This window comes from Alligator sinensis, unplaced genomic scaffold (genome assembly GCF_000455745.1).
Source record: "Alligator sinensis unplaced genomic scaffold, ASM45574v1 scaffold1580_1, whole genome shotgun sequence".
Lineage (NCBI taxonomy): Eukaryota > Metazoa > Chordata > Crocodylia > Alligatoridae > Alligator > Alligator sinensis.
Genome location: NW_005843156.1, coordinates 5,153 through 25,016, shown reverse-complemented (window position 1 = coordinate 25,016; position 19,864 = coordinate 5,153). Strand labels below are relative to the sequence as shown.

The 19,864-nt window shown below is 50.5% G+C and overlaps 1 protein-coding gene across 1 annotated transcript in view; it reads left to right on the top strand.

The window, feature by feature from the left end:
* Positions 1–9,249, top strand: part of IGFN1 (immunoglobulin-like and fibronectin type III domain containing 1) — a 59,301-nt gene extending 50,052 nt beyond the window's left edge. The window contains exons 19-22 of the mRNA XM_025194074.1: positions 3,414–3,609; positions 4,257–4,556; positions 5,434–5,760; positions 9,106–9,249. Of these exons, the coding sequence (XP_025049859.1) occupies positions 3,414–3,609; positions 4,257–4,556; positions 5,434–5,760; positions 9,106–9,119 (837 nt within the window). The 3' untranslated portion in view covers positions 9,120–9,249. The remainder of the gene's footprint in view (positions 1–3,413; positions 3,610–4,256; positions 4,557–5,433; positions 5,761–9,105) is intronic.
* Positions 9,250–19,864: the final 10,615 nt, after the last annotated feature.

Below are 19,864 nucleotides of genomic sequence, written 5' to 3'. Positions count from 1 at the left end.
GCTGAAACTAGACTCCTGGTTAGGCACGAGTCACAGGGCTAGGAAAAAGGCAGTCGTCTGCTTCTGTAGCCTAGTGTTTTGACACTCAACTTTGAGGAAGGAGACCTGTGCTTCGATTTGTTCCTAGCACTACTTTCCCATTTTGCATTAAACAGTCTTTGGACAAAAACAGAAATAGTGCTGATGGCAGGGACTAGACCTTAAATCAGCCTAAATCAGGAGAGTGCCATAACCACTAGAATACAGTCAGGCTCTCTTGCTGCTTCTGGTCACCTAATTCTTGGGGCGCTTGTGCATGTGTTGAAAATTGGCCATTTTTGCGGTGCAATTGTGTCATGCTGTACACGTGCAGGGTTTTTTTTACGATTTAAATGAGTTTGCTATGTTGTGAACTAAACCACATACACATGTAGTTTAGTTTGCAAAGTAGTTATTTGTAATGTTGTAGCCTTTGACAGCTCCCCCTGCTCCCCACCTCCCCACCCGCCGTGGCAGAGGTGGCTGAAAACAGAAGCAGTGAGGGGCCCTATCCTTTTTTTTTTTTCCCCCGGGGAGCCTGCCCACCTCTCCTGCAGCTGTGGGGTGAGATGCCAGCAGGCACTGAGCTGCAGGGGGCCCCAGACCACCATGGCGGTGGTGCCCCTTGGGCAGCACCCACCCGCTAGCAGCCCACCCAGGTGTCCCCGGGGAGGGCACCGCCACCACAGAGGAAAGGACTGGGGCCTCCTGCAGCTCAGGGGCCACTCAGCCCGCCAGCAGCTTATTCCCCAGCCATGGGAAATGCAGGCAGGCTCTGCAAAACAAAAAAAATAATTGGGCACTTCACCGTAACAGTGACAAAAGCCACCAAAGTGAAACGGTGGGTTTTTAATAGTCAAAATTAAAAACCTACCATTTCAACTTAGGGGTCTAAATCCCTGTCACGTGTACAAGCGGCCTTGGATTCTTGGCTGAACAGTGTTTCCAGCTTCAGTGGAAAGTGCAGAGAATGGGCTTAGCCAGTTATGGACGAGTTCCCTCGGGTGGAAGAGGATGTAGAACAGTCTTTTGCTTCCTGGGCAAGGGCACTACGCTCTTGGCTATTATGGAGAAAGTGCATGGCAGCAGCTCCTTCTCTGTTTAAGTTCTTGAGTGAAACAACTATAGCTTCTGTGTGGTAGACATGCTTTTCATGCTCGGAGCATGCCTATTGGATCGGATACCTTTGTGGACCTAGGTGAGAAGTTAGAGAGATTTAGGGTCAAATCACCTCTGGATTAGGTAGGAGAGACTTGTTCAAAGTCCTGGGGGTGATGGGGGAGCCTAGAAGCTGCATCTTCTCTTTCTTATACAAGTTCCCTATGTCACAGCCATTTGGGCTAAGGCATGGGAGATTCCTTCTTTTGTCTAAAACCTTCCTAGTCCTAGGTTTTTGCAAGGTAGAATTTTGTACCAGGACTAGTAGTGTTGAGGCAGGGTGCTAATTAACTGATTAATTGAGGCAGCTTAACGAAACTGCCCAGTAAATGAACAGGGGTAGAGCCCCAACTTTCATCAGGTTGTTAGCCTGCAGCCTGGCTGTAACCTGACCTGATATACTTAATTAAGAATAAAGAAACGACACAAGATCGTAGAAAGTTAGAGTTGGAAGGGACCTCAGGAGGTCATCTAACTAGTCCAACCCCTAGGTCATCTAGTCCAACCCCCATGGAGGGATGATAACAATAACTATGTTCAACAAATGACAACAATTCAACAGCAGTCGAATATCAATTGCAACAACGCAATATATGTGCAAGAATAGCAATCCAAAACCAGTGCTCACCCAAGAGAGGGTGCTAGACATCAATATCAAGCTCTGACCTGCTGTTGGCACTTGCTGCAGCCGCACCTCTAAAAGTCTTGCGCAGTCACCGCAGAGCGTTACCTCCCCAGACCCTCACCTTGCATCCACTCGCTGTTCAGGCACAGACACAGACCCACAGATGAGATATTGGCTGCTCTGAGCCCTCGCTCACTCTGCATTCGATCTGTGCTCACGCTCTCAGACTCCCTCCTTGGAGTCCCGGCTGCAGACATTCCTTGTTCAAACCTTCGATGGCCATCGGACAGACCACACCAGCACACATCTGCTTGCGTGCAGTGCCACATCCCACATACACGGTCGCACCCAGCTTCAGGTGCAACCCCTTTTTATAACCCTCGCTCCACTGACACCTGTCAGTCATCCATACAGCCAGTCATATGTCCATGCACATGACACTCATGCCATTTCATACAGCATGCTTCTATGCACATGACATGCATTACCTAGGTAAACGTAATGTTTACTTCATAGGTAGGACCTACTGAATTCACGATGGGAGTGAGCTGCTCAGCAGCTCCTTTAATTTTGGAGGTTTTCCTGTGCATCCCCACACCATTGATTGGAAGAGGGGCTCCACTGCTCGCTGCTCACTCCTGATCAGTGGGGAGGTAAAAACAGTGGTTTTAAATATGGTGCTGTTTTTGCCTCCCGTCTGGTCAGCAATAGACAGGGGCGCTGCCAGGGCCCCTCGGCCAATCAGCGGCAAGTGGCAAAAATGGCAATGTATTTAAAACTACAGCTTTTGCCTTGCCGCTGATTAGGAGCGAGCGGCAAGCAGTGTGGCCCCTCTGCCAATCAGTGGTGCGGGGCGCACAGGGGGAACCAAAGGAGCCGCTGTGCAGCCCATTTCCACCATGAATTCGGTAGGTGCCTACTCATAGGCTTGCCGCCCAAACCAAGTTACCAATCTGAGCATGCTCGAACCTCAAACTCGGTCACAGTTCAGTAGTTCAGACTTCCTAGAGCCTTCCCGAACCAAACGCTGCTGAGCATGCAGAACCAAAGGCCATTCTCTAACAAGATTGGGGACACTGGGGCTTATAGCCTAACTATAGCACTCGCCTCAAACTTCAGGTGAGGAAATTTAGGTAGGACATTAGGAAGAACTTCCTGAACAATCTATTCTGTAGCCTGTGCGAGGAAAGGAGCAAACCTGCGGGCTGATCTCAAGGTGGAATTTGTCAATTCTACACTGACCTCTGCCTCCAGGTTTCTTTGACTGAAAGTCACTGTAAAATGTCATCTTATGGAGAAGGTCCTAGGAGGAAAATGGAGTGACCCTGCATAGAAAACACCTCTCCCCTCCAAAAACAGAAGTTGCCTTTAATAGAAATAATTTTGCCTACCTGTCTGTTTTGAACCAATGTCTTCTGTCTGATTTGGTAGTACAGAAGCATATCAAGGCAACATACTTTTTGTTGGCCGTAGCCTTTGGGGCAACAAAATCAAAGAAACAAGAAAAGATTATCAACATATCTGGGAGCTAAAGTGAGGAAGATGGAGGTGTACCAGATGCAAATACAAAGGGAAAAACAGATTGTTTGCATATACTGTTCCTGTTTAATAGGCATCTCCAGCTCCTGAGGTGACTTGGCTAAAGGATGGGCTTTCTTTACCCAGAAAGGCCATAACAACCACCAAACGGGGCCACACTCAACTGGTGATTCCAGCAGCTGAATTTTCAGACAGTGGCATCTACTCCGTTTTGCTCCAAAATGAGTTGGGGAAACGAGACTCGTTCAGCTTCCAGATCCAAGTCACAGGTAACCTGTAGAACAGATGCTAAGGGAGAAGGTATTAAATAAAACAAACACTGCAAGTTTTGGTGGAGTTAAGAACTACAGTCAAGGAAGAAGACTACAATCTTCCATGAAACTTCAGTCCACGGGATCATCTAGGGCAGGTCTATGGATTATTGAAGGAGATTGATTAAATTATAGGCTGTGATCTGACCCATAGCACCCATGTAGACGAAGCCATGTTCCATGAGAGGGTCAGGTAATAGACCCTGTTGTCCTACCCATGCGCTGTGAACATCAGTCAATAATAGAACAAGATAGCAATGTCCAATCATAATTATTATAGCGCTATTAATTACACCCTTAACATTGTATATAAACACAGCTGTACCAATGCTCATAATCTACCTTTATCCATAAGAGGAGAGAGTCTTAATATTGGTGTGTTACCCAACATCAATGTAGTTAATGGCAAATTTTCCTTTGTTAGGTGGTGTGGCCTGCATATTTAGGAAAAGATCAGAATTACTTCCCTTCTAATGAAGTTTATCTAGCCACAGTTTGTAGAGTGTCTGCCCCTAATAATTTTGATGAGATTACAGAATTGTTATAATAACTCAGCTGTACCTTTTTCCTCTACTCCTCTGACAATATTTGATTTCATCTTACAGATATCCCAGAGTCGCCTGGTCCTATTCAGTTACAAGAGAATGTCCCCAATACAGTTACAATAACATGGGAGCCCTCACCAACTGAGAAGCGGGAAAGTAACCTCTACTATACGGTCATAAAATGTGACTCCAGAAATGGCCACTGGCAAGTGCTGGGTGACCTGATCTACACTAACAAGTTTACCCTCACCAAAGTCATCCCAGGCTTAGAGTATTACTTCAGGGTTGCGGCAAAAAATTACATGGGATCCAGTGATCCATCTGAAACTGTGCAGCCCTGGAGCATTCAAAAGGAAAAAGGTAAAAAGGGTTTAAAAATGTTATCAGTGCACTTTTGTGAATGGATCCCAATATACACAATACCATTGTGTCCCAATCCTTTATGTATGCAGTCTCTCAGGAGGAGAGTACATTGAAATACCCTAAGAAAATTGTATTGACTAAGGAGGTCTATCTCCTGCTGGACTGGCACGATTACAGATCAGCTAGGCTTCTTCATTCCCACCTTACCACCAACCTATATCACTCATATGATAAAAGTTTCTAAGAGAAATAATTTCCAGAAAACTCTGAGATTTAAATTCCGCAGAAACCAAGGACTCAGCATGAATGATGAGGACCTGGAAAATCTTAAGAAGAAATTATGGAATCCAGCAGGACATTGGCAACTGAGATTGGCCGCTGCTGGTGGCATCTGCGGGCGGTCGCTGCTCGCCACCTCATCCCCCCACTGCTGACATTGCCAGTGGTGTCTGCGGGCGGTCACCTATTGCCATTCAGCGCTTGCCACCCCCTTTGCCCACCACTGCCAATGCTGCTGGGGGCGTCTGTGGGCGGTCGCCGATCACCACTTGGTGTTTTCCACCCCCTGCCCCTGCCGCCAACACCGCCACAGCCGCCTGTGGGCAGTCTTCGCTCACTACTGCCACACCTCCAATGCGAACACTGCTGCCACCACCTGCGGGCAGTTGCCATGCCCTCCCTCCCCCACCTCGGGAGGCACGAGGCAGCAGGAGCTAGGTATCTTAGCCCATTTGATGGCCCATTTGACCTGTAGAAGCCCCAAACTTGGAAGTTTCATGTCAGTGTTATTTAATTGCTGTAAGTGGAGACTATTCCTTCACCCAGACTTTAAACTTACGGATCAGTCCCTGAGTAGGTTTTATGTCTCTTACAGCTGAATTCAGAGTTCGACTACCGAAGTACAGGGGTGTGAATCAAAATCAGCCTCCAAGATTCCTTGTGCAGCTGAAGCCCCATGTGGTAACCACTGGATTTGATTGTCGTATGAGCTGTGCAGTAACTGGCCACCCCAAGCCAAAGGTCACATGGTATAAAGATGGCAAAAACCTCTTGGAGGACCCCACTTTCTTCAGCAAAAATGACTTCGGCGTTTGCTGCCTGGTGATCTTAGGTGTGACAACAAAAGATGAAGGAGCATATGAGGTGCTGGCCACCAATGAATTGGGTTGTGCCATCAGCAAAACCTTCCTCGTTGTAAGAGGTAAAGACCCTGTAGTGGATGGTGTGGTGGCACAGTAGTGGGCACTACTACACAGAGACACCTGCCTCACTGTGCCAGGCCCAAAACCTCGCTTCGAGGGTCTCCCTTGGGGAGCCTACAGTCGGCTGTCCCGCTTCCCGGAGAACCCCCACAAGCCTAGGAGAACACTGCCACCACCCGGGCACTGGTTTCTGGCACGTCTCTGTGCAGCCCAGGGCACACAGACCCTGCAAACCTTGGGGGTGCTTTGCCCACAGTAATATTTCTGGGTGCTTCTTTCAGCCCAAAGCATCCCTAGATAGCATCAGGAAGAATTGAGGGGGAAAAAGAAAAAGAAAAACTTTGCTGGCCAGGCAGGGGGTAGAAGGCTTTTCCCTCTCTCCATGCCCAGCAATTCAGGATGTAACTCAACACCTTTACAAGGGGGGGAGGGGGTTGGATAAGGAAGTCAGAATACACTTTGAGCAAACAAAAGCAACGTGAGTCTTTACAGAGACTGTATCCAGTAACCTTTTAAGATGCAACTTGCCTGTACATAATTCATAACTCCTGGCAGGTTTCCAGGGTCCTGCTTACGGAAATCACCAGGCTGCTGCCTGGGGTACGTGCTTGTAGTTTGCAGGTGCCTACCGGAAGGAAGAGAGAGCTCCTCCCTCCCTCTAGGAATTTTATTTGGCCAGGTCACCTGATTGACCAGCCTGATCCAGGAGGAGCCAGGAGGGAGAGGGGTCACCTGGGCTTCCCCAAGTGAGGGGGAGGGGATTTCTTCACAGATGGCTCCTGGCACACTTGACTTCAGTGCTCTATCCACTCATGTGCTGTTGAGTTTGCGGGATGGAGCCACAGCTCATCTGGAGGGCACAAGGTGGTGCAGGGAGCGACTCCCACCACTGTGTGCGCCCTGGTAGGGAGGGGGGAGCGTGTATCCCCAGATCTGTGCGGGGTTGGGTTGGGGATGCACTTGGGGTAGGCGGCAGCACTGGGAGAAGGATACGGGAAGGCTATGGCAAATTTAGCAGGGGCTGTAGCCCCCTCTCCCATAGCCTCCCTCCTAGCATTGCTGCCACCTACCCTGAATAGAGTCCAGTGCAGCCCTGGCCCCAGCCTACAGCTGCAGCCCACCCTGCCCTGCCCCATGCTGATCTGGGGGCACCCCCCATGCCTTTCTAGAGTGCATGCAGTGGCGGGAGCTGCACCCCCAGATGAGCTGTGGCTCTCTCCCACGCCTGCCCCGCTCCAGCTGGGCATCACTTGCTCCAGTCTCTGCCCCAGCCCCACTCCTCCCTCACCACAGGGGCCTTGATCTGCCTCCTCATGCCCCTTCCATCCCCACTCCCCTTCCACCACAACAGACTTACCAGCTGCACACAGCTGTATCAGAAACTGAATCGGTATCGGCCAATATGCCTCCTTAAAACTCGGCTATTGGTATCGGCCCCCAAAATCTCTGTCAGTGCACCCCTAGCTATTAGTCCTTAGTATTATCTTAGCTGCACAGAGATCTTTACCCAATGCAGACAGGACGCAGTTCTTGTACAGCCTCAAAGTGTGGATCCTTTACGTGTTGGCTGGTGGCAGGGTGTCTTCTTGGCCTGCACACACCTTGCTGGCAGATTTGCTTAGTTCTTATACCGTTTAATTGTATAGCTTCAAAGCATTTTTCTTTGACGGTTGGCCGATTAGTGTCCAAACAAACAGGGAGGAATATCATAATTGTTAATTGCCTGGCTCCAGTTCTTGGATCATTTAGGAGTGTGCGCAGCAGTGGGAAGCCAGCCCTCCCCCTGCCCCCCAGATGAGTTGCCTGCAGCTCCATCCTGCTCCCCACCCAGACCCTGCGGCTGCACATTCTGGCCCCGAGCCCCAAGCCCCCCACACTGCCTCAGCTGGCAGCAGCCCCAGCCCTACCCAACTCATTCCCTCCCTCACTATGGGGCCTCAATCCCCACTCCCCTCCCTCCAGACTTACCTGTGGGATCTGCTCTTCAAACTGCCTGGCACCCATGTGCATATGTACGTGTGCACGTGCACATGGTGCTCCCTGCCTGACTGCCCTCCTCCCACTCCCCCCAGCCCCTCGTAGGCTGGAACTCTGTCATCCTGCAGAGAGCTCTTTGCAAATGTGGAAAATCCATATGTTTCTCCGTTAAAATGAAAAAAAAATCCATGTTTTTCTCGGTTAAAAGGAAAAATCTGCATTTTTTTCTGTTTTTCCATGGGAAATGGAAAACCCCGATCCCTGGTGATATCTTTAATCCACAAGATAAAAAAGACCTTTTTGAGCCAGAGTGATTTGCAGGGGAAGCACTGCAATTTCCATTTGCCTCTGACAAACAGCCATTTTATTATTTGCATCTATGAGAGATCAATCTTGCTCTGAATGATCGCTGTGCACAGGGAAACTTTTCTAGGTTAGAACTTTGTTCATGGATACAGACTGGTCTCTCCTGTGTTTCTCAAGTGACTTACACTATAGTTTGATTTGGCCTGCTGTTGCTTTTCCCTGTGATTGAGTTTTAAAGTACAGTATTAAAGATGAAGGAAGTAAAATGTCAAGTGACTTCATGAGCATATACAAAAAACTAAAACTCTTGGTTCCAAAATGATATCTTTTATTAGACCAACTGGGAAATCACAAAACAATTGTCCTTTTCTGCAAGCTGAAGGGATCAAAGTCCCTTCATCAGGCTCTGGGAAAAGTATAGACGTACAAGATGGCAAAAAGTCCCCACAAAGAGGAAATAAACTTCATTTTTGTACAGCATATGGTAGCCATACGCCCAGATCAAAATTTGGTTTTCCAGGATGGATGAGTTAAAGACAGGATAATTTTGGCCGTAGCTGAGCTATGCCCTAAGACCGGTGCGAGATTGTTCCCTATGTTTTATTAACCTGTATTTTTATCAGTTAATGACATATGCCCCAAGTAGATCTATCACCACCTCCGTTTGTTGGTGACAGATATGGAAGCAAATATTTGGTGAATATTAGTTATATTAGACTGTGCCATAGCTGACTGCAACTTATATTCAGACTAGTTTTCTCTTTGTTGATTTTATTCCCCTACTTCTACTCCTGTGTATCACCTACAGTGCTGCTCCCTCCAGAGTCCTGAAGTCATCATGTTTCTGCTTAGCCATAGCTTAAGCCAGTCAATAAGTATCAGGCTAATCAACACACCTCAATAAGGTTCCATCAAGATGGGATTCGGCCATTGAATTCTTGTAATCTTTTCTCATCTATAAGTCCTTCCAGTCCCTTAAGACTTTCAGTTCTTTTCAGTATGTTTCCCAGTCTGTCTCTACCAGTCTGATATTAAGGTGCTTCTCTTTCTCCTGCTTTTAGAACCCTCCTTCTAATATGACCTGCCTGAAGAAAACCTCTGCACAGCCATCAGATTAAGAAAGCTTTCATGTAGAAGTGGCATTGTACCAAAAGCAGTGTATCTGTTTAATAAGACCACATGATGGTCTTGGGGTGGCTTTTGTTTTCTGCTCCGTTACCTATATCTTGAGCATTGTGCTGTGTGTGTTGTCAAAATGGGAGAAAATAAACGCTGTGAGAGCAGAGACTTAGTACTGTGCAGAGTACCTCTTCACAGAGCAGAGCAGCAAGATTGTAGGGTCTTCTGAAGAAATGAGAAATGTATGGGACACAGTAGGCGAAGTGAGAGAGCGCGAGCAAGCTGTAGATAGAAGTGCTTGGTCAAGAGGAGTTTTCCGTGGAGGTTACAGTCATGAGATGCCCTTCAGCATCAAGAGATCACTGCCACCTGTGCATGGACCCTGGCTGAGAACTCTTCTGAACCCGAAAGTTCACCGTAGAAGCTCCATGAAGTTGACCTGCTGGGATCTGGATATGTAATCTTCTGTCTCACATGGGTTGTTTTATTCTCTGGGTTTTTAAACCTCTAAAGAACTGGGGAGCGTGGCTGTGAAAGTTGTGATGTGGTAGAAGGATGGGGTGTTTGTGGCCTCCCTAGAGGACATACTTCTATGCTGATGAGAATTGTCCATCTGAGTTGTGATTTTCTTTGCATCTACACGTTGCCCTACGGCGACATAGCGATGTGCTACATTGCCATTCGGTGCGCTATGGCAACACAGCAATCCTGTATGTCTACACGTGAGTGCCAGCTACGTTGCCATAGCAGCACATTCCCTGGGTATAGTAGGCTGCTACGGCGCTGTAGCAGCGAAATCTAAGCATGCGCCGCATGCACAGTGTAGTAACTGCCCATACTGCGCTGTGCTTTAGCAACATCGCTGTACAGCGACATGTAGACGCGCCCATAGTGGCCCCACATTTGATCTCTGGAGGTTCAAGGGGTGCAACAGCAGAACAGAGGAGACTGAACAATCAAACAAATAGTGGCAAAGCATTATTTAAAAAAAGGATGAATAGCTTCAGTTTATTTCTTTAATTTTTCCTCCCTGTCAAGCATTGAAGATGGAGATTGTTAGCATATTTGGTAAAGACATCCCTGCAGATTGCTTTCCAGAAGTCCCAGTTCTACTAACAGCAATCGTGCACAAATCTAATTGTCTGAGGTTGTGTGCATTATGCCCATAACTGTCTATGCTGAAAATATTTGTCTACACACGCACTCACGCACGTGTGCGCGCACACAGGCATGCACAGAGAGCGAGAGAGAGAGTGACTCATATAGCAGTATCTTCAGACAAGTAATTTCTCATGCTGGAAGAGCAGGGAGTACTACAATTCAGGATTATATTCAGTGGCCTAAATGTTAATGGGAACCCAGATTGGGGGAGCAGATGCCCCTGCAAGCCAGAGCTTTTTACATGAATAGGTCTGTGCCCCACCTTTTTGCACCATAGTCCGGCTGCCAATGCTTTTATAAAACATATAGACTTTTTAAACTACCAAGTTAATATTTCCTTTGAAAATATAACAGTAAACTGGGGTTCAATAATGGTCATCAGGGTTCTGCAAAGAGACTGGGAGTATTGGTGGAGTGGAGGAGGTGGTGTGCCACCATTACTGGGCTGGGTTGCCTGGCTCTGCATTAACTCACCTGGCCTATGGGTAGGGGTCCCACGGCAGAAGTGATATGAAAGGGTTCTATGGCTTCAGGAAGTTTGAAAACCACTACATTGTACAACCTTGCATATTTGATCAAAGAAGACTCCACCAGAAACCTCTGAGATCAAATGATTTGAGGATTTGCTTGTTGAATAGATGTTGCGGTTCTGACATCAACAATTTATGGGGAATGGACACTTGCACAGCATCATTGCAATAGTGCTAAAGGTACTAGCAGGTGATGTCATGTGAGACGGGAATGTACCAAGAATGAAAGATTAGAGGCCATTGAATTGTCAAATGCTTGCATGTGGCTTACCGTTGAGGTGTTTCAGCACTTTCCTTGACATTTTGTGCTAATGCAACACAGAAATGGCAACTGTAGATAAAGATTAAATTAAATCTCAGTTCAATAAAAATCAAAGAGAATAAGTGGGATCCTTTCTTGAAAAATCAATGTTTTTTGGCTTTTGTATGTTGATTTTACATACTGTGTATCTTTATATGCTAATTGATACCTCCTAGCTATTAAGACGCCTACCAAACTTAGCTAGACCTCTTAATCCTTCTAGGCTTCTGTAAGATCACTTATCACTGAGCTGAAGTATAGTAGCAGAATGATGAAGAATCAAATGTACATGTTTATGCAAATTAGATACAGAGAAAATACATTATTAACATGGTTCAGGATATAAGACAGCCCTTTACTGGTGAGGTCAAGGAGAAATGTCACATGTAGACGAATTATCCTTGTCCCAGTGAGCAGAGGTTCTTCCACTTCTTTGTTGCAGTTGGGACTAAGCTGTAGTGACAAATTACTGGATCCAATCTGAAAGTTCCTGTATTTATCTCGGCAAGAGAATGAGGAGGGCAAAGTTCTGATCTTCTAATTGTCATGGTCACCTCATTGCAATAGGAAGGACCGGTCTGAATCTGACTAGGTTTTGTGGATATCTAGCAATGTGTACAGACACAAGGGGTGGGGGGGACTCAGCTGTAAAGTTCAGCTAGCATTTGTAAAAATACTGATGCTTGCGGTTTATTGGTGCAATCGAGATAACTTGGGAAAGGACCTGTGAGGTTCTAGCAGGCCTGATATCAAACAGTGAAAAAACAAGCCAGGAAAAATGCTGCTTGAAAAAAAGGCTTGGTTTGAAATGCCTTTTAGCACCATTCTTATCAAATCAGCAAATGCATTTCTTCTTTCTTCTGGCTAGATGCTTACGCCGGTTGTCTCCCAGTCAGAGGAAGAAAGCTCTCTTCTCTTCATAGTTTCATAGTTTCAGGGTCGGAAGGGACCTAATAGATCTTCTAGCCCGACCCCCCGCCAGGGCGGGAGAACAACCCAAAAAAAAAAAACCACTCACCCTAAAAACAAAAACGGGACTCAAATGAGTCCAGCCAGGTAAGTATCCAGCCTCTTCTTAAAGATCCCCACGGTAGGGGTCAGCACCATCTCCCTTGGAAGTTGGTTCCAGCTCCTAGCCGCCCTAACTGTGAAGTAGTTTTTTCGGATGTCCAATCTGTACCTCCTCTCCATCAACTTGTGCCCATTACTCCTTGTTATGCCAGCGGGGGCTAGGGGAAACAGCGTCTCCCCCAAACCCTTCTGGTTCCCCCTAGTGAGTTTATAGACGGTCACCAGGTCCCCCCTCAGCCTTCTCTTGTGGAGGCTGAATAGGTTCAAGTCCCGCAGTCTCTCACTGTAGGGTCTGCCCTGTTGTCCCCGGATCATGCGGGTGGCCCTCCTCTGGACCCTCTCCATGTTGTCCACATCCCTCCTGAAATGGGGCGCACAGAACTGGACACAATACTCCAGCTGCGGCCTGACCAGCGTCGCATAGAGGGGGAGGATCACCTCCCTGGCTCTACTCGAGATGCACCTGTGGATGCACGACAAGGTCCGGTTAGCCCTGCCAACCATGACCTCGCATTGTCGGCCCATGTTCATCTTGGAGTCAATAATGACACCAAGATCCCTTTCCGCCTCCGTGCTCTCAAGTAGGGAGCTCCCCATCTTATAAGTGTGCTGCTGGTTCCTACTACCCAAGTGCAGCACCCTGCACTTGTCCGTATTGAAACACATCCTGTTCCTGTTTGCCCACCCCTGTAACCTATCCAGATCCTTCTGCAATCTCTCTCTCCCTGCTAGCGTGCTCACCTCCCCCCAAATTTTGGTGTCATCAGCGAATTTAAACAGGTTGCTTTCCACCCCAACATCAAGATCGCTGATGAAGAAATTGAACAGCGCAGGCCCCAGGACCGAGCCCTGGGGGACTCCACTACCCACCTCCCCCCAAGTCGAGTATGATCCATCCACCACCACCCTCTGAGTGCGACCCTTCAGCCAATCTGCAATCCATCTGACCGTGTAGGCATCTATGCCACAGTCGCCTAGTTTATTAATTAGGATGGGGTGAGAGACGGTGTCAAAGGCCTTGCTGAAGTCCAGAAAGACTACATCCACCGCGACACCTGCATCCATGGCCTTTGTGACCTGATCATAAAAGGCAATCAGGTTGGTCTGACATGATCTCCCCCTAATAAATCCATGCTGATTGCCCCTGAGCATCATCTCGGATGCCGGCCCATCACAAATGTGCTCCTTGATGATCTTCTCAAAGAGCTTCCCCAGGATTGAGGTAAGACTGACGGGCCTATAATTGCCCGGGTCCTCCCTTTTCCCTTTTTTGAAGATGGGGACCACATTAGCTACCTTCCAATCGTCTGGCACCTGGCCCAAGCACCACGATCGCTCGTAGAGCCGTGCCAGGGGCCCTGCAATAACCCCAGCCAGCTCCCTCAGCACCCTGGGGTGGAGAGCATCCGGACCCGCTGACTTGAACGCGTCCAGCCCCTCCAGAAGCTCTCTAACCCGGTCCTCCCCAACCTGAGGTCTGAAGGCGATCCCCTCGCGTCCGGCTTCTATCACAGCAGGGAAGTCCCGGTCCCTGCACAAGAAAACGGAGGTGAAGAATTGGTTAAAGAGGTCCGCTTTATCCTCTGACGCAACCACCAGATTGCCCCGCATATCCTGCAGGGGCCCCACATTACCCGGCGCCTTCTTCATCCTCCCAATATATTTGAAAAAGGACTTTTTGTTATCCTTAATCCTGGACGCTAATCCGAGCTCTATCTCCGCCTTGGCCTTCCTAACAGCCCGCCTGCAGGCCCGAGCAGAGGAGGTATACTCCTCTTTGGAGATTACACCCCCCTTCCACCGGGCGTACGCCACCCTTTTGGCAAGCAGGCATTCCCGGACACCCTTGGTGAGCCAGGGGGGCTTTTGGACACTCCTGCCCGCCTTGCTTCTTGTCGGGATGGACACCCCTTGGGCCCCGAGTATCGTTTCCTTAAGGAACGACCACTCCTCTTGGACGCTGAGTTCCTCTGCCCTCAAGGACCCCAGTTCCTCTCCCACTAATCTCCTCATCTCACTGAAGTTGGCCCTCCTGAAGTCTAGGGCCACCACCTTGCTGCGGGCCCTTGACACTCTACGCTGGATGGTGAATTCCAGCACGCGATGATCACTATTGCCCAGGTGGTCAAGAACCTGGAGGCCTCTTACCAGGTCGTCGCCTGCGGCCAGGACCAGGTCCAGCAGAGCATCTCCTCTGGTGGGACTGTGCACCTCCTGAATCAAGTGGAGGTCCTGCAACTCGGCCAAGAACCTCCTGGAGCGGTCCGTCCCGGCTGACTGCTCCTCCCAGCAGATGTCCGGGTAATTAAAATCGCCCATGACAACTACATCCCTTGCTTTTAGTGTCTCCGCAAGCTGGCCTGAAAATTCCCTGTCCAGCTCCTCCTCCTGATTGGGGGGTCTGTAATAGACCCCCACCGTCAAATCCCTCTCGCCTTGCCCCCCCTGGATCTTGACCCAGAGCACTTCAGCTCGCCCTTCCCCTGACCCCATACTGCTGGCAGAGGATGTGTAGTGCTCCTTGACATAAAGTCCCACCCCCCCCCCTGATACCCACAGGCATGCCAGAATAAGGAACATGGCTTTAAGTGAAGAGGTAATGTACAGGAAGAAAAAGTAACTATAGTATACTACATACAAGTAACTTTTTATATGTGGTTACATGTAGTTACCTGAAAGTCTGACCAAACTTATAGAAGTGATGCCACCAAATTTAATATTCACTTGTGCAAATACCTACAATGCTTACTTACCTTTGCACCCCTTGCCCTGATGGCGTCTCCTCGTCTTCCTGCAGCCCCCTCCCCCGGCGAGTCTAGTTTAAAGCTCGCCGTACGAGATCAGCCAACCTGGAAGAGAAGATACGCTTGCCATTAGGGGAGAGATGAAGCCCATCCCGCCCCAGCAATCCCCCCTCCCGAAAGCATGGGTCGTTGTCAAGGAACCCAAGGCCTGCCCGGCGGCACCAGCTGCGTAAGCGCTGGTTGACCTCACCATCATGGTTGACCTCATATCTTCATTCATCCAATAGATTCCCTTCTTGCTCTGGGATCATGTGCTTCTCATTGCATCATGAGAAGACTCCCTGGGCACTGCTTTCCCTGCTACAGCAATGGGAGGGATGCTTTTAGAATGACTTTCCAATATTAGATTCTATACATAGAAAATGATAACAAGATCATCATTTTTCACGTACAGAATGTAATTATTGGGGGTCGTATTAAATTTGAAGTCATTTTGGATTGGGTAAATATGGTAATGACATATTTTATGTGTGTCTGTGCATGGTATGATCACGGAGATCTAGGACTGGGAGGTCATGAGACAGAGGGGCTGGGAGGCAGAGAGAGTGAGAGAGCACAGAGCAGGGAGGTAGGGAACGTCCCCCTCATCATAATATGCACATTAGGGCTATTTTCTTAACTATTGGTATTCAAGTAGCACTGAAGGCTCGTATTGTCTGCCTCTAGCCTCCACAATAAGATTCCTAAGTGACCCCCAGCGTTTTTGACCTCTGACATCTGCTCTCACTGCTTTAAGTGGAGGAGGAAGGTTGTGTTCCCTACCCCTTAAGTGCCATTGAGACGTGGCTGGGGTGGGACAGGCCTGGCTGACTCCTTCCTGGGATTCTCACTTCTCCTTGTCACCTGTGAACAGCTCTGTCTGGGAAGAATCCGTCTTGGGGGAGGAGAATGAACTGTATCACCCTCTGTCCCTGACTTGTTGGGGTTGTTGTAGGAGGTAATTCTAGCACGGTGGGGTCCAGGAGCTGCTGCTCTCCGTGATGGGGGCAGCCAAGGAGGACGGATCTGACAACGTTTGTTCATGTCAAGAGAATGCTACAGTGTGGGGGACTGACTGGTCTGGGAGTGTAACAGGAGCATATGGAAACTGGGATCCCTAAACAAAAGTTGCCTGTTGCTTCTAAGATAGACGCTGGGGAAGGAGCCCTTCCAGGGTGAACACGGAGGGGTGGTCCCAAAAGCCCAAATCTCTCCACACTGAGCAGAGGTCATTGGTGCAGTGGACTGTTTTCTGCCATTGTGTTGGTAGTCAGAGTTAAATCCCAGTCACACAGGTGGCAGTCTGCAGTTGCATCCAAAGCACCAATTCTCTGAGCTGACAGAGTGGTAGGGAAGTCTGTCAACCATTGACTCAACGATGTTTATTATTTTTCTAACGTTTGAAAATCAATTAATTTTCCTCCACCCTTGTTTAGAGAAATGCCAGAACCATTTTGCTTGAAAACAAAATGAAACCACACAAAACATTATAACAAATACTAAGAAAATAAATATTCTTTGGGATCTTGGCTTACATCTAGAATAGATTAGTGAAAGCCAGAAAAAATACACATCATATATGAGTCAGAAACTGATCCAGAGATTGTCAACTCACAGACAAAACGGAATAAAAAGTTTAAAAAACCCCCATTGAAATGCTCTTCTACCCCACAGTAGACTCAAGGCACCTCTTGGAAAATGTCAGCTCTTAGTTTTCATTGGTTTTTTGGCTACAGAAAAGCAATAGAGCAATATTCCTACTGCAGAAACCTCAGCAAGACCACAAGAGGTCAGAATGGTTTGAACACTAAGGATTCCTAGTGGAAATATTTGTGACTCATGTTTGCACACACAACCATCCTAAGATTGCTTGGCTCCTGGTGGCACCCTTGACAGGATCTGAAGGCGCTTCAGGGTGCTGTGGGGCCCAGTTGGGAATCCCTGCGCTCAATGTACATGTGTTCACACCCTAGCTTGAGGCAAGAAGAAGTAGGGTTTCCAAGGAGGAGTACTGGGAGAGTTAGTCCTGCTGTAGGTACAATTCTCCATGTGCTCCTTTCTTGGGGAGAGGATTCCTGTAGCACTCTCTAGGTCAGAGGTGGGCCAAATGTGGCCTGGGGGCCGGATGCAGCCTGCCAGGACCTTCTTTCTGGCCCACGGGGCCCCTAAAAAGTTTAGAAAATTAATATTTCTCTGCCCCTAGCTGCCTGTCATGTGGCTCTTGACAGAAGCAGGGCTGGAGGGTTTGGAGGCCTTTATAACTCTGGATTTGCAGATGGGGAGGGACGCACGTGAATTTTGTGTGTGTCCCTGCGTGCCGCTGCTGGGTGTGTGCACGTGAGTGTCACTGCAGGTGAGTGTGTGTATGCATGAATTTGTGGACGTATATGTGTCGCTGCTACGAGCAGCAGAGAGCGCTGCCGGGATGTGCCCTGACCCCACAGGGCAGTGATGTGATCAGAGAGGGGCTGAGGATCCGGCCCCAGGGGCCCCTGTTTAACCAGGCCCCCTGGACCAGGGCTGTCCCTGTGCCTGGTCACACGGGGAACGACGGAGAACGTGACCAAAGAGTTCAGGGTCCAAGGTCGTCTCGTCCTGGGAAGACCCCCAGGCCAGGCCAGAGCAAAGGCGCCCACAGCCCCAGCACTCAGCACCTTGCCCATGGGGGCGGGGGGAGACCCCTGGTTGCCGTGGCCGCATGATGCTCCTGCCCAGTGACATCACAATCCCCATTTCCCCGTCGGTTACCGGCTCCTGCCAGTGCTCTCGTGACCCCCCCAGAGCCAGTTGCCCCTCGTCCTCGCTCCTCGTCCTCGTCTTTCCTGTTCCCCAGATTTGGCTGTTCACTGCTCGTTAGTTCACTAGATCGTAAGTGTGCTAGTTTAGACTGTTAGTTTAGTTGTTTAGTCCATTAGTTTATATTGTTAGTTTGGTAGCTTAGTTAGTTTAGTACGTTAGGTTAGTTCGTTAGTTTAGTTTGTTAGTAAGTTTCCTCATTCGTTTGTTAGTTTGTTAGATAGTGTGTTGATTAGTTAGTTCGTTAGTAGTTTAGGTAGCAGTAGGGTAGGTAGTAGTTGGGAGGAGTTGGAGCAGCGGGAGCGTGCGCTGGCTGGAGCCGTGAGCGCCCTTTCTCGCAGCGCGGGGGACACGGCACGGGCCCGTGGCGGGGACTTTGGGGAGACGCGGCAGGTTGCCGGCAGGGCTCAGGTTGTGCCGGGGCCCAGCCCTCGGCCCCGTGCCTCGGCCCTGCTCTCGGCCGTGCGTCTCCTCTTTCCCGCCCTCAGCTCAGGGCTGCGTTTCTTTGCAGATGCTCCGGCGGGAGAAGCTGTCCCCCGTGCGCCTGCGCCCCAGCACCCTGGGTGAGACCGGGCACGTGCCCCTGGGGGAGCAATGGGGATGGGCAGCAGGGGAGGCTTCAGGCCGCGTGGCCTCCCCTCCCGGCCGGGCTCCCCTGGCAGGCCAAGCCCACGCTGTCCCAGGGCCAATGTGCACAGCCCCAGCTCCCCGCCCTCTGCCCCCCAACTGGGAAGGGGAAGGGGAACAGGACTGGCCCCCATGGGCTCTGCACACTGGGCCACGTCCTTGCCCTGCAGCCCCTGCCCTGCCCCTGCCCTGAGAATCTCCCTGCAATGGCCCTGCTGCCCTCTGCTCCCCTGCACGGTGAGGCCCACGCGGGCTCTGGGACCCCATCCTCACATGGGTGCTCAGTCCCCGCAGCCTGATGCACAGCCCTCTTCTCCCCACAGCCCCGCTGGAGGCGGACAGGTGGGCAAGGGGCAAACTGCCCCCAATTAAGGCTTCCCCGTGTGTGCCCTCCTTGGGGGAAGGTCCGGAGAGGAGGGACCCTGAACCTGGTGAGTTTGGGGCAGCCTGAGCTGGGGGGGCTTGTGCGATTGCATGGGGAGGGGGCATGGTCTCTGCATGAGGGCACCCCCTCTCCCTCCTCCGCCTCCATTCCCAGGGGGCTGCGCTGGCCCAGCTACTCCCAACCCCCCCACACTTTTACTGCCCCTTGTCCCCAGTGACCCATTCCCTGCCAGGGCCATTTGCATCGCAGGTGACCAGCCACGTCCCTGGGGTCTCTCCCAGACCTGTTCCCTGGAGGGACTGCCACCCGACCCCCGTGGAGGAGGGCCCTGCCCTCGTGGCACGCAGGACTGCTGGCAGCTGCGCCCACGCGTGTGACTCGGAGGGGCTGGTCGCCCTGTGCCCTGGCAGCAGCGTGGGCCCAGCTGACGCGCGGCCCCTTGTCTCCCCTCCCCCTTGGCTCCCCGCAGGACCAGGACCAGGCGCAGGCGCAGTGGTGGGGGCAGGTGGAGGGGCGGGCGAGGCCGTCCCAGCTGTGCCGGGCAGCGCTGCCAGGGGCCAGATGTGGCCGCACCCCCCTGCTGCTGTGAGTCTGTCCCCTGCCCAGGGGATGCCGGGGGGGGGCAGATCTGGGGGGCAGGGGTCTCTCTCCAGATGTCCCGTGCCCCTCCCAGCCCCACGCTACACACGGGAACCTGGGGGAGAGTCTCCGTGTCCTGCCACCTCCACGGGCCCTCCAAAAATAGGGGAGGGGTCATGGGTTCATCCCCCGATCCTAGTCACAGTCCTTCCCAAATGTGTGTGTGAGGGGACCTGGGATCTTCAGCTGAGAGGTGGGGCCTCCCCTGAGACAGGTGGTAGCACCCAGCCCCAGGGATCCCCAGGGCGCAGGTCTAGCAGCCCTGCCCGGCCCCAGGGCTCTGGGGGCCGCCAGCCCTGCACCCGGGGGAGATGGGGACTTCGCTGCCCAAGGGAGTCCATCGCTCCAGCTGCTCTTTCCTTCCCCAGCAGGACAAACCCCTCACCGGGCACCGCCAGCAGCAGGTGC